Raw genomic sequence first — 13,456 nt, 5'->3', positions numbered from 1 at the left:
CTCTGAGCTAAAATAGGGCCATTTGGGAACCCTGACCTTTTAAACCTACTATATACTCTATCCAGGACAGAGATGGTTCCAAGTCTACAATGGAGTTGTAAAGGTGGGCATAAAGCAAAAACGTAGGAACAAGCTTGAGCAATGAGGGTAGCTGTGACACAGTCAGAGTAAGGTAACTGCTGGCTACCAAATCAATCACTTTCCAAAAGGCAGGCACTTACTTCCTGTACTGTACTTGAGGTCTAGAGGTGATAAAGGGACGCAGGAGTGTCTGCACTCGACCTTCCCAGCACCAAATAGTGGGATAGTAAGTTTCTGTCACAACAGGGCAATACTCCTCGAGAAAGCGGCAGAAACGGTCGTTGCTGGCCACCAACTGGGGTTTCTAGGAAGAAAGACTGAAGTCAGGCATGGGCATTCATATAAAACAAACCAACCAACCAATAAAGAAAGAAAGAAAGAAAGAAATTAAACCTTGTTTAAATCCTCTCCCAGTAAACTGATCTCTTTTGTATAATCATTTGCAACACTTTTTCCTTTATGGTAAAGAGATAAGTAAACAAAACCCAAATGAAACACCAAAATGCCCAACTGAAAAGTGAAACCCACTAAATATAACAGATTCCTTACCTATTTTTAATCACATGCTGTTCTAGCTCTGCTTTTACCGGTATTGTGTCTTTCACTGACAAATCAAAACCACACTGCCTCACAGTAGGCAAGATTTTACTGAATTAATTTTCTTGCACTACATAGAAATGACGCTTAATCCATGTACTTTGTGCACCTGCAGTACCTATGTTAACCTGGTAGGACACTCCCCCCATCTCACACTACAGTATACAACTGCATTGATTACTCATCTCTAATAATCCTCTGCTTACAGAGATTTTTCTTACAAGTTAAGTTTGTATACTAATTAACATAGAAATCCCTGTATACCAAACATGCTCAGGCTTTAGCAACCACATTTCTTAAACCTGTCTTTTACACCGAGTCTCCAACATGCAAGCATTAATAGGACAATAATAGAGGCTTTGAAGAAAACCGGTCCAAGCACACAGCAGCAGCGGCATGTCCTCCCCCCACTTTTCTCCTCTGACCAAAATAAGTACCCTCTTCTCAGCGAAGGGGAAGGCTATGTTCTCACCAGTTCTGGGAAGGACTGTAGCAACACACCTCTTCAACAGTCATAATTCTTTTGATATGCGTATTTTCAGCTGATTAAGCATTCAATGAGGCACTCTCACCAGGGGGCCACTTTAGATCAGATCAGGCTCACTGTAGCCCTGTGAATGCCTAATTCATCTGCGAAACCCCTTCCGATGAGAAGGCAATGCGAGAGCGTCCTGGCTCCCAAAGCACTGCAACAGTGGCTCCAAAGGTATTTACAAAGGTACCAAAGGCAGACACAAGGGCAGCAAACCACTTTATCACCTGCCCTGTCAGTAAACCAAATTGGTCGGCGTTTTCTTGTGGAGGGAGGGCTCCTGAGCTCCCTTGCCAATCCATCGCCCCAGCGAAGCTCTCCCCCCGGCACCACTGCATTTCGGGGAGGCCCGAGGCCGCAGCCCCTTCCCCGCTCAGGCCGGTCACGGCCGGACGGGCGCTGCCTCAGCCCGGCCGGCCCCGGGGGCAGCGACGGGCCCCAGCGGAGGAGACGCCTCAGCGGTTCGGCGGGCGCTCACCCGCCCCTGCGGGCGCTGCGCGGTGCGGCCCGGCCCGGCCGCGGAGACGGGCCTGCGCGGGGGCGAGGGGTTCCGGCCAGCCGGGACCCGGCGCGGCAGCTCCAGAGCAAGGACCGGGCGGTGTGAGGACGAGAGGGGCGCAGCGCCCTGGCCCCCGCTCAGCCATTTCAGGTGCCGCCGCTCCCCGGGCCAGAAGGGCGCCGGCTGCCTCCCCTCAGCGCGGCGGGTCGAGGTGACCTTCGCGGGACGGGCCCCCCTTGGCGGGACACCTGCGGAGCCCGCCCGCCCCGCCGCCCTCCCGCTCACCTTGGCGATGCTGCTGAGGTAGTAGCAGGCGTAGGCGACGCCGAAGCCCAGAACCAGGGACAAGCCCACGCCGGAGCCGAAGAGCCCCACGCGGACCTGGTTCTCCAGGTAGAGGGAGAGCTCCCTGGTCAGCACCTGCCAGTCCATCGCACCCGCGGGGCGGCAGGGCAGCGCAGCGCACCCCGGCTGCCGCGGCCGAGCCCACCCCGGCGCGCAGGGAGAGGGAGAAGGAGGAGCTGCCGCCCGTCTCCCGCTGCCGCTGCCCGCGGACGGCTTCGCGCTACAGCGCCGCCGGCGGCATCCCCGCACCGCCGCCGGACCGCCCCCGCGCCGGCCGCCGAGGCCTGCGGGGCGCGGGCGGGGGCCCGAGGCCGGCACCGGGGTGGGCGCGGAGGAGCGGGCTGCAGGCGGGCGGCCTCCTCCCGGCAAGCGGGCCACGGCGGCCACAGCCTGGCCCGCAGGCGACGAAATCCTGCAGGAGCGCCGCGGCGGGGGCGCGGCCCGGGGCGGCGTGGGGCACCTCAGCCGGCCGGCAGGGCCGGCCCCTCCGCGGCGCGGCCGCCGGCATCGCCCGCCTCACGGTAGGTGCCTCCCTGGGACGCCCTCGGTGTCACCCTGCCCCTGCGCTCTCCCTCGGGCAGGGCGTGTGGGGTCAGGTAGGAAGGGCCCGTCCAAGAGAGGAGCAGCTGGCGGAGACGTGTGGGGACTCGGTCACTGCTGGGCAGGCAGCGTGTTCCGCTCCCGAGCACCGCTGCTCGAACAGGAGACACGTCCTGTATAGGACAGGAGGAAGAGGGGACACCGGGGCTTCTACGTATTGCACTGGTTAAACAGCAATATGCCTAAATACTTTAAGTGAGACTGAAGTGTGCATCGGCACTTCTCACCGCTGTTAGATGGTGTTAGTGAGGATCAGAGAGGAGTGGATGTGTTCTCTAACTCCCAAGAGAAATTCAGCCCGTTCCCTTTTCAGCCGTATGGATTGTTGCACGGAGGCCCTCACGTGTTTGCTAACTCAGATGCTTCCCCCTTCAGCTTCAGAAAAAGACACACAGTATCTGCATCTTTTCCTTAGCACAGTACTCGGAGAGCAGCTGATTAACAGAAAGATTCTGGAGCTGAGCATCTGCTATTTGAGATGCATGCATGCACCACAGGACACAGAAGTACTTTCCTTATCCTTATTGTATGCCTCAGCTCCACGACTGTTGAGAGAAGACTTTGCTCAGTGAGACTCTTCACTTCTTAACTTACCCATCTTTTGCTATATCCAAATGTAAAAATATAATTGAATTGGGGACCATAACACACACACACACAAAAAAAAAAAAAATGTGTGTGGGAGGGAATGAGATGTGGTGGCCTGTTTCGTTTGCTTCTGCTTATTCAGACAGATGTTACCAGAAGAGATTCTGCTCTAACATAAAGCATCTGGGCCCAACCTTTCCTAGTTCACCATGAAATAGTGGTGGCAAGTTCTTGGATATTGGGCCACAGCTTAACTTAGAGAAATACTGAAAGGGACTTAAGCTTTCCATACTGTAGGAAAAAGTGCTGCCATGTTCATACTGTGTGATCAAACACTGCTTTGGTGCAGCAACAGTGAATTCCAGTCCTGCTTTGACAACTGTCATGAAAATCCATTGTAACATCCAAAGACTTTGCAATAAAATAATAGTTTCTGACTGCATTGCTAATTTGGATATGGGCTTTGGAAAAGTCAAGCATGTTTTACCACTCAGTCTGACAAGCAGAAATCTACTTATCACCACCTTTTCTTCTCAAGTAAAAGCAGTTTGTACAACTGTAAGAATTTTTTATTAAAGAATCAGAATGACGAAAGTATGCAAAGTAATTAATTGATGTTTTATTAAAGCAAACTAATAAAACTGTATTGCAAGGTTCTGAAGAAACTTAAAAATCCCTGTTCTTCCTATTGAGTCAGCTGTCAAAAGTTTCCAGAGACACAGGGACAGAGCTACTGCAGCCATTGAAGAGTATGGGAATTGGTAAGCAGAGTCTAGGAAGGATCCGGGGTTTGTTTCTTTTCTCCACAGCTGTTACAGAAAAAGGAAACTGAATGGGTGGAAAACCTATTGTTATCAACACTGCACTTCCTCTGCTTCTTCTTATGGAGAACAGCCATACCTAGGTCTTGGTCCTGACTTGCTGGGAATGTATGTTGTATACCCCAGACAAAAGGATTTATCATGAAGTGTGAGCAGCTGGAATAGACAGCTGAGTTCTGAGAACATGTAGGCTTCATCAACAACATGAACTTAGGCACATTCGGAGACACAGTTTGGCTGAACTGAGGACTAGACTTTCGGATCCAGAGGAACGTGCTACTTCCAAAGAAGAAAACTAGTTGTTGCTTACGGCAAACTATTCTGCATTCAAGTCCTGTCCCCATTCAGCTGAAGAATCCTTGAGCCACCCAAACACTAAAGAAAAGAAAAATCCTAAATGGCTGAGAAAGAGAACAGCGTGTGTGCCCATGGGGCTAGAAGGCTTATAAATGTATATACACACATTTGACCAAGAAGTGGAAAGCACAGCTGTTAATGGTTATTCAGAGGCATACAAAACCAGCAGTTTAATGACTTGATCAACTAGAGAGATTGAATGCACAAAAAAAAGATCTGGACACAAAGGTTGATGAGGTTTATCTGGTCTTTGATCACTACCCTGTGTTGATTATTCATGGCAATATTAACAATGTCAGGCATATATGACATGCTATAGGCAAACTGAAACAAATCACATGTACTGAGAAGGGCTGAGGGGTTTTGTTGCTGTGTAAGCATGTTGTTACACTGTCAACAGCAATAATGTTAGTAGCTTCCTTCTGTTTTAAGCAATCCCCATCAGATCCTCCCATTCCAGTGTTGGGTTTTTTTAAAGTCTTTAAAAGGTTATCTCTTGACCTACAACACATTTTGCAGAGCTGAAAAAGGCTGTATTCTGCTTATATTACAGTCACTTCCAAGTGGTTTAGTGCTTGCAAATTGTGTGTGTGCAAAGAAAATAAAGCGGTCACTATGGTGTTTTGAACTCTGCATTTTTTCAGAGGAAGACAGTTCTACATTCCTAGAGATTTACTATTTGCCATATGCTCTCTGCTTTCTAAGTGCTTCATAAAATGATTGCATCATCCCACCTCTAATGGATTATAGATTAGGCAGAGAGGAAAGGGCACAGGATTCTTTCATATTGTCTCCCAATTTATCTTGCTTAAGCAATAGAAAATAATTTACAGAAGCCATCGGTTAGTCACAGCTTGATTTACATTTTTGACTAGGAGGCTACACTAGTGCTATGTTGTCTTTATTTCATCTTTTGTTAGGGGAGGTGGTTCTGTGATCAGCTGGGATTTGGGAGGGAGTTACTACACTCTTACTGATGTTCCAATGAACAATTTCAAGCATATTCCAGTGCAGTTCTCTGTAGCTCCACTCTTGGAACTGATTTCAGTAGGCACTGTGGCACCTCTAAGGAGGGGCAAAAAGACTTTTAACGTCAGAGTTTAAAACCTGAGGTTCTATTTGTTTATATTCTTTTAGCATTTAACTTTAGCATTCATCTAACAAAATGGAAAAAATATCTTTGTGTCAGCCTGATCTATGTTGGGAATACTTTTAAAGGGCCAAGTCAATGTATAAAACATCTGAAAAGTTTTCCATCAATGAAGGGGAGAGGGCACTCACTGTTCCTGATATTTATTATCAACAGCGGAATGGGAGAAAAAAGTTGCATTTGAAAAATTCAGGTCAGCATCTTTCAGGCCTTCCTCATGCATATTATAGATTTTTCTTTCCTTAAGTGTTAACTAAGTAGGGAATTAATGAAGTCAATGTAAGTATTCTATGTTGGAGGCTCTTCAAATTTCAGAGGAAAAAGCCAGGCCGTGTTTATGTTTGTACTCTTGGTGCTCATGAAAAATTCAATGATTGTGGTATTAGGAATAGCTGCTTCTGTTTGTCCCCTGCTTGAGCTTTGCTACTCTTACTATTATCTCCATATTCCTGAGTATCCATGCACCCCTATCTTTTTCTTCCATGCTGCTCCTATTCACTCCCCCATGAACTATTTTTCAGCCCTTTCAATTGGTAAAGTTGGAGGAAAGAGCACAGGATTCAAAAGGAATGTTTCATTTCATTTTTATCAACTGTCTGTAACTATGTTTCCTTTAATTAAAGTGTATTTCAGCAGGTGTAGCAGGTAGCCTGATTACAAATGCGACCACATAGTCCACTATCATTTCACTCTCTGTTTAGGTGGTTGAAGATACTTTCAACAGCTGCTGCAACATGAGGACTGCCCAGTATTTGTCTGCCTTGGAATTCCTCTTACAGGATTCAGTCTACATGAAACCAGTTCCCTGCATTTGAATACAGCTGACAAACTGCTAAATACAAAATTGTGGTTAGTAGAGATCAGACCAATTTGACTCATTGTCACGTTAAATAATGGTGATGAAACTTTGTATTGGGTCATCTAAAATGTTCTAAAATAAAGATTAAAATTCTGTGTTATATAGTTAAGTATAACTCTCAGAAACGTGAATTAACTTAAAATTGTTTTGTTCAGAAACTGAAGATGACAATCCACAGCATACTGAAAACTGAGAATATGAGACAGTACATTATAAAATAAATTGAAAGCAAATATATTGAGGACATTTCTCTTAAATTAAGTCCTATTGAATGCAACAAAAATTATCATGCACATAAATTAGCAGCATTCTTAACATATCTTGATGACCCATGGAGACAGTTTATTTTCCTATCAGTCTAAAAATATTACCTAGTTCGTTCAGACTACATCTAAGAATTTCAAGTACTCTTCTTAAAATCTTTGCAATCAGGCAGTTTAATAGGAGGAAGAAATTAATCCTTCCATCCAAGGAAGGAAACATCAACTAGTTTAAAAATAATCTATGAATAAACCACTAATATGTGGCTAAACATTTGAAAATATCAGGTAAATATGCATTTTTTCAATCCTCTGAGATATGCTGAAGTAGGAGGTTTTGTACAGATGTGCAAACATGAGTACATGGTATTGTAGTATTTATGCCCTAGATTGCTACAGAATTTCTACATATTTTGACTTCGCATATTTAAAACTTCAAGCTTAACTTCAGAGGTATGTTGTTTACTCAAAATAGTTCAGCCTAGCCTAGTAAAACTTAAAACTTTAAACAAGAGAGAAGATTCCAGGATGCTCCTATTAGGGAAAGATAATCTTCTTTAGCCTAAACCACTTTTTTCAACATATTGAAGTGTTTAGCCAGATACAGAAAAAAAATATTTCCTTCTCTTTAGCAGATCTCCATGGGATTCGTTTTGTTTCACAGCAGGTAAATAAAGTGATGTATTTACAATCTCTTCTGTGATCAGCTGTTTACCCTAAGATACAGCAGCATGGACACTGTGGATTAATCTAAATGTTCTAATTAACAGTTTCATAGAGGATGCCAGTAGCATAGTGAAAACCAAACCCACCAAAGCATTTTTTTGTGTTACATGACAGCTTGCTCATTATCTGGCATTAAAAAATATTTTAATCTGCAGAAACTAGGAAAAAAAATCAATGCCAATTTTCCCCTGGCATTTCTGAAAATCGAGGAAGAAATTGGATTGTGTTACGGATAATGAACCTGGTAAATAGCCAGTGGAAAGTGCAACAAAGTTAACAGGATACGTGTGTTTTAGCATTAACGAGAGATGGTACGTGGCCACGTGATGGCAGCAGAGGCTGAGGAATCGTTCCGAACTGGTTCTTCAGGAGGTTGGAGAAAATCTACATTATGTATATTTTCACTTCAAAAGATGTGGCCTGTTCATCAGACCAGAAGTTTCTGTGGAGAGTGACTACATACTTTTCATAATTATTTTTGAAATTACATTTGGGACAATTTTACTTTTTTTTTTTTTTTAAGTTAAAACAGCAGCTTTTATCTCATTTGCATCTTTTATCTCATTTGCAGCCAATATTTGCATCTTTCTTCCTCAATTAGTTGAGTTACCACCCAGAAGAGTAGGTGTATTTTGATAAAATCATGATACTGGCTTACTTTTTTCTAATTTTCCCTTACCTTTTCCTAATACTTTTGTTGACAGGAAAAAGCAGCATTATAAAAACCCCTTTTAGGGAACCCCAGAAAATTAAAATCTAGAATTCCTTCAATTTTTGAAAGGAAGATTAAGAAAACTGCTTGTTCTAACATAAAGTCTTGAACTGCCAAGGAAGAATTTTTGGACTTATATTGGTATAAATTGAGAAGCTCTGCCTTTGTATCTTAAAAAGAAAACTACTCTCTGCTCATTATATGTAAACTAGATGCTCTTTCTCGACTCCTGGGAAGCTATTTATATATATATATAGCCTTCATATGACAAGTCCTGAGAACTCGGGATTTGTGCAAGATAGTAAACAAACCCTCAAAACTCCACGAGTTAATAATTGTCTTTCCAAGAAGTTGGGATTTTTTTCTTCTAAACCATATAAAAGCAGGCTTTCCACATGGGATTCTCTCCTGCAGTAGGCACAGTAGATCCTACGCTGCAAGTTCAGCTTTAATCAAACAAGACAGTCCAGAAAAACTTCTACCAAAGTCTCTCTTCAGTCCATGCAAATACTTAACATTAGGATTCCGTGCTGGAGCATGACCTGTTGCAGAACTGAAAGGCAACCAGGCAGAGTTGAGGCAAGCACCTCTCAGGAATGGCTTTAATGAATAGGAGCATAGGCTAGATGACCTCCAACGTCCTTATGAGGGTTGTCTTGAAGGCTGCCTACCCTCTAGGAGGGTAGCAGCTGCTCTTACAAAAAGCCAATACACTCTCCAACAATAACAAGGAGTTTAAAGGGATGTCATTAGGTTATGCAAAGCACTGAATTCTCCATAAATCAGAGGTCTTCTCGTATGACCCCTCGCTGGATTGCTCTAATATGGTAGGAAGTAGTAAGGAAGACCATAATCACCAGCTGGAGGATGGCGTGACTCAGCAATACACATAATTTTAGGTAGCCAGAAGGGAATTAATTCTGTAGTTCTTTTTGTGCATTCAGATTCCTGCACTGAATGCATATTAATGAGTCTTTGCAATTACAGGCAAGTATGCCTAAAGCACTGCGATTCTCTTCCTCCAACCTGTGATTTAACTGCTCTGTCAGGACTACCTGAGGTATTCAGTGTGAGCGCTGCCTCACAAGGCAGGCAGCAGTGGTTAATTACAGCAGCACTGTTCAGGTAAATGAGGCCTGTGGCAGACGAGCTTTGGTTGCCTCTGCTGCAGCAGCTTAAGTCATTACTGCTCTGCCAGTCTGCCCTGGTGGTCTCCTCTCATAACAGCAATAGCAGAAAAAAACAGTCCCATTCCTCTGCTGATGCTAGGCTGGAGCAGGGTTACAAGTGAGTGTGATTTCTAGATTGTAGAGCCAAAAAGCAAAGAAAGAAACCTTTTAACTTCAGAAGTGAGGGTTCACACGGTGTCTTCCCCCACAATTTGAGGACTGATAGATTAAATTACCTGAAGTGTGAACACATGGGTTCACAAGAGAAAGTCTTGTTTAGCTGATTTGATATCCTTTTGTTATAAGGTCACCTGCCTGGTAGATGAGGGGAAGGCAGTGGATGTTGGTTTTGTAAGGCTTTTGATACTGTCCCTCACAGCATCCTTCTGGACAAGTTGTCGAACTGCAGGATGAGCAGGTTCATGGTATGCTGAGTGAAAGGCAGAACCCAAAGGGTTGTGTGAACGGGGTTTTAATCAGCGATCTGGATGCAGGAGCTGAATGCACCTTTAGCGAGTTTGCTGATGATACCAAACTGGGAGGTGCTATTGACTCTTTTGAGGGACAAGAGGCCTTGCAGAAAAATCTGGATAGATTGGAGCATTGGACAATGTTTAATGGGATGAAATGTAACAAGTTGAAATGCTGGATTCTGCACCTAGGACAAAGTAACACCAGGTACCAGTATAAACTGGGGGAGGAGTGGCTGGAGAGCAGCCCCGCAGAAAGGGCTCTGGGGGTGCTGGTTGGCACCAGGCTGCTGTGAGTCACAGGGTGCCCGGGCAGCCCAGGGGGCAAACTGCGTCCTGGGGGGCATCAAACAGCACAACCAGCCGGTCACAAGAGGTGATCATCCTGCTGTGTTCAGCACTGGTACAGCCTCGCCTCGAGTACGGCGTGCGGTTCTGGGCCCCACAATTTCAGAAGGATGTGAAGGTCCCTGAATGTGTCCAGAGGAGGGCAACAGAGCTGGCGCAAGGGCTGGAAGGCATGTCCTGTGAGGAGCGGCTGAGGACTTTGGGCTTGTCTAGCTTGAGAAGAGAAGGTTGAGGGGTGACCTCATGGCTCTCTACAGCTTCCTGAGGAGGGGAAGTGGCGTGGTCAGGCACTTGGACTAGACAATCACTGTAGGTCCCTTTCAGCTGAAATAGTCTATTATTCTATTCTATGTTGGCTCTAAGCCTGTAAAATAGCCATTTTGTGCAATGAGTGGCAAATGCAAGTTTAGGAGATGGGATGAACTCTCAGCATTCATCAGGGGAACAGTTCTGTTGAGGGACCAGAGGCTTGTTAGAGACAACAGAAAATCTGCATGCATTTATTCTGTGTAAAACCAACCAGCCAATGAGCTAATCCCCTCTGCCTTCCAAAAGGCCCTAAGCCAACAAGGGTTTTTTTCAGCTGAAAAGTGAATATGAGTTCTTTCCTTAAGGTGTTACTGTATCTAGTTTCCCAGTCTAAACAAAATGCTGATACATACCTGAAAATGCTGTATCTGTCACTTTTCTCATCACAATATGTTAATTGGATTCAACACCATAAGGAATCTTTATCTTGTTTATACCTTTGCTTGTTTTATTTATCTCTGATTTTACTTCAGCTTCTTTTCAAAACTCAAAGCTGTCTTTGCTTTTGCTGCTTATATTTTGATTTTTCTACCTCCATCCTTCTGGGAGTCTGAAATAGTCTTCAGGTACTTACAATTAGATTTTTTTGCTTATTGTTCTAGTACTAATTTTAATGCTGACATATAATCCTGTGGGTGATACTAGAAAAAAATCAGATAGGACCACTAAATGTGCAATATAACTTTAAAACCAAATCTTTCCCTAAAGCTATATCCTTTTCCATTCTCTGTGGTCACTTTTTAAATCCCCGTCTGAAACTGGTGTTTAGAAGTTATTTTGAAGGCTAATTCAGAGAAAAGGTTCAAAAGCTAAAGACCTTTTTTCCTTGCTGATTGGTTAAACACCAAGCAGGTGCACAGAATAAATAATATAATGTATGATTCAAAGAGAAAACACAACAAAATATTTGCGATTCTGGAAAACCTAATCATGTAGCCAATGACAATTTTGCAACTTTTTGTGGCCATGTAGGGCTAGAAATGACAAGAGAACAGAGTTTAGAAATCAGTCATGTAGTCACTGGCAAATGAATATGTCAGATCAGTCTGTCCGCTCTTTATTTTTTACCACACCAATAAAATGATACAAGCTTCTCTATTTTGAGCTATGGAGAACCCCCTCTTAGCTTTTAGGGGAGCATTCACATTCAGTCCAATAGATGCTGGGTTCCAGTTCTTACCTTATATTCTTGTGTGTCTAAGCCACCTCTGAAATAATCCAGGCATCTTCAGAGATTCTTTTTTTTTTTGGCAAGTAAATAATCTGATAGAAAAAGTAGGTGAGTAGAAGGAGAGGCAAGGGCTATTGGGATAGACAGAGCAGGAGTGGTCAGAAGAAGGATTATAAGGAGAGAAGCTCCAGGATAATACCACATGCATTGCTGCTGAAGTGTAGCAGCAGACTCTTTTAAGATCTATAATTTAGGCAATACCTTTCTTGGAAAAATAAATGTAAGGGATGAATTATTCTGATTATCTCCAGAACTAATTCCAGTCTCTGACTTTGTTGGTTTTCCTGGCACACATTTCCTAGTTGCAAAAAGGGAACATTACGACCATAGATAGAGCCTCGGTAGATCAACAGATCAAGAACCCTCCAGAGCTTCTGAGAAATTCTGCCATGTACCAAATGTAATAAGCTAGAACAAGCTGCGGGTACTTTTGTATGGGGAGAACTATCTGCAAGAAAACCCAACTGCCTGGCAGTTGCATGCTTTTCTAGGGTGGTATCTGTTAGCATTTTGAGGTTTTCACTGCAGAAGTAGAAATCAGACCCTGCTTGGGAGTGTCTATCGTCAGGACATAATTTCATGTTTGAGGCAACATTCTTTAGCCTTAGCATGGGTTAGGAAGGAATGAATTATGTGAAGAATGCAGTGGTAGTCTGGTGGTTACATCTTCATATTATTCTGCTTTGCTATAGTCTGGTGGTTACATCTTCGTATTATTCTGCTTTGCTATACATATTGTGGAAAACTACACAAAAGAAATAAGGAAGTGACCTCATAGACTCTTCTAGCTATATTAAAACCACAGAGGTGGAAGGAAGCACAGAAACAGTAAAAATACCCAGGACACAAGAGTATCTGGGATGCCTTTTATCAGCCATTTCCTTGTGGACTGAGAAATGCTATTAGTTTGTCCAGTTCAAACTGTCTGTCCTTTAAGATGGATGTTTTAAAAAGCTGATACAGAACATGGTTAGAGAGACACAAAACCCCCAACAATCTGATGGCCACTTTTAAAATAATCGCATTCTATATATGATTACCCAGGACGTGTGAAGTTCAAGAAAATTCTTGAGCGTTGTGGGAGTGCTAGGGAGGAGGGTACTTTACAAAGCATTGCAGGTATGTGCTCAAAGTTTGACTAGGTACATCCTCCTGGAAGGATACTCCAAGGAGAGAGCCCGAGGTGGGAATAGCGGGTGGAAGTACCCATTCCCCTCTTTTGCTGACTGGAGCACTTGAATAGCAGCTAAAAAAAGTTCCCGGGCTACAGAAGTACAGCCCCACTAGGCTCACCTCAACGGCACACAGGACTCACGCCCACAGTTTGAAAAGGGGATTTCAGGGCACAGGAGTAACTGAAAAGGAGGAAAACGCAACACAGATTTACCTCAGATAGGCCGCGCAAGACTCGGTTGATACCATTTAATTGATAATTCCTCTGTCACTAAAGGACAGGCGATACGAGCAACTCCTCCAGGACGGCGAGGGAAGCGGGCGTTTGGGAAGGGCCTGGCCGCGGGCGCGCCCGCCCTGCCGCTGCCGCCAAGATCACCTCAGCGCCCGGCGGGCCGGGCCCGCGGCCCTCGGGGGGGCCAACGGCGGCCGCAGGAGGAACCGCCAGGCTGGCGGCCCGGATGAGCCACCGGCAGCTCTGCCGGCAGGGGTAAATAAATCCCCGTTCCCTCCTCCGCTTCCTTCCACTTCCACCGGCACAGGCCCGCGACCGGTTCGGCGAAGGCGGGGCGGCAGCGGCGGCCCCGGAGCGCCAGTCACTGCCCACCTCGGCTCCGCAGGTGGCGCCC

At 44.8% G+C, this 13,456-nt stretch overlaps 1 protein-coding gene across 1 annotated transcript in view; it reads right to left on the bottom strand.

Moving 5' to 3' along the window:
* The window catches only part of ABHD3 (abhydrolase domain containing 3, phospholipase), a 38,243-nt gene extending 24,796 nt beyond the window's left edge, over positions 1 to 13,447 (bottom strand). The window contains exons 1-3 of the mRNA XM_080380439.1: positions 13,042 to 13,447; positions 1,995 to 10,375; positions 222 to 385 (exon numbers count right to left, since the gene is read on the bottom strand). Coding sequence (XP_080236565.1) covers positions 222 to 385; positions 1,995 to 2,141 — 311 coding nt within the window. The 5' untranslated portion in view covers positions 2,142 to 10,375; positions 13,042 to 13,447. The remainder of the gene's footprint in view (positions 1 to 221; positions 386 to 1,994; positions 10,376 to 13,041) is intronic.
* Between the last annotated feature and the right edge of the window lie 9 nt (positions 13,448 to 13,456).

This window comes from Falco punctatus (genome assembly GCF_963210335.1).
Source record: "Falco punctatus genome assembly, chromosome: 3".
Taxonomy (NCBI): domain Eukaryota; kingdom Metazoa; phylum Chordata; class Aves; order Falconiformes; family Falconidae; genus Falco; species Falco punctatus.
Note: the sequence above shows the minus strand (reverse complement) of the source record. Positions and strands in the feature narration are given on the sequence as shown.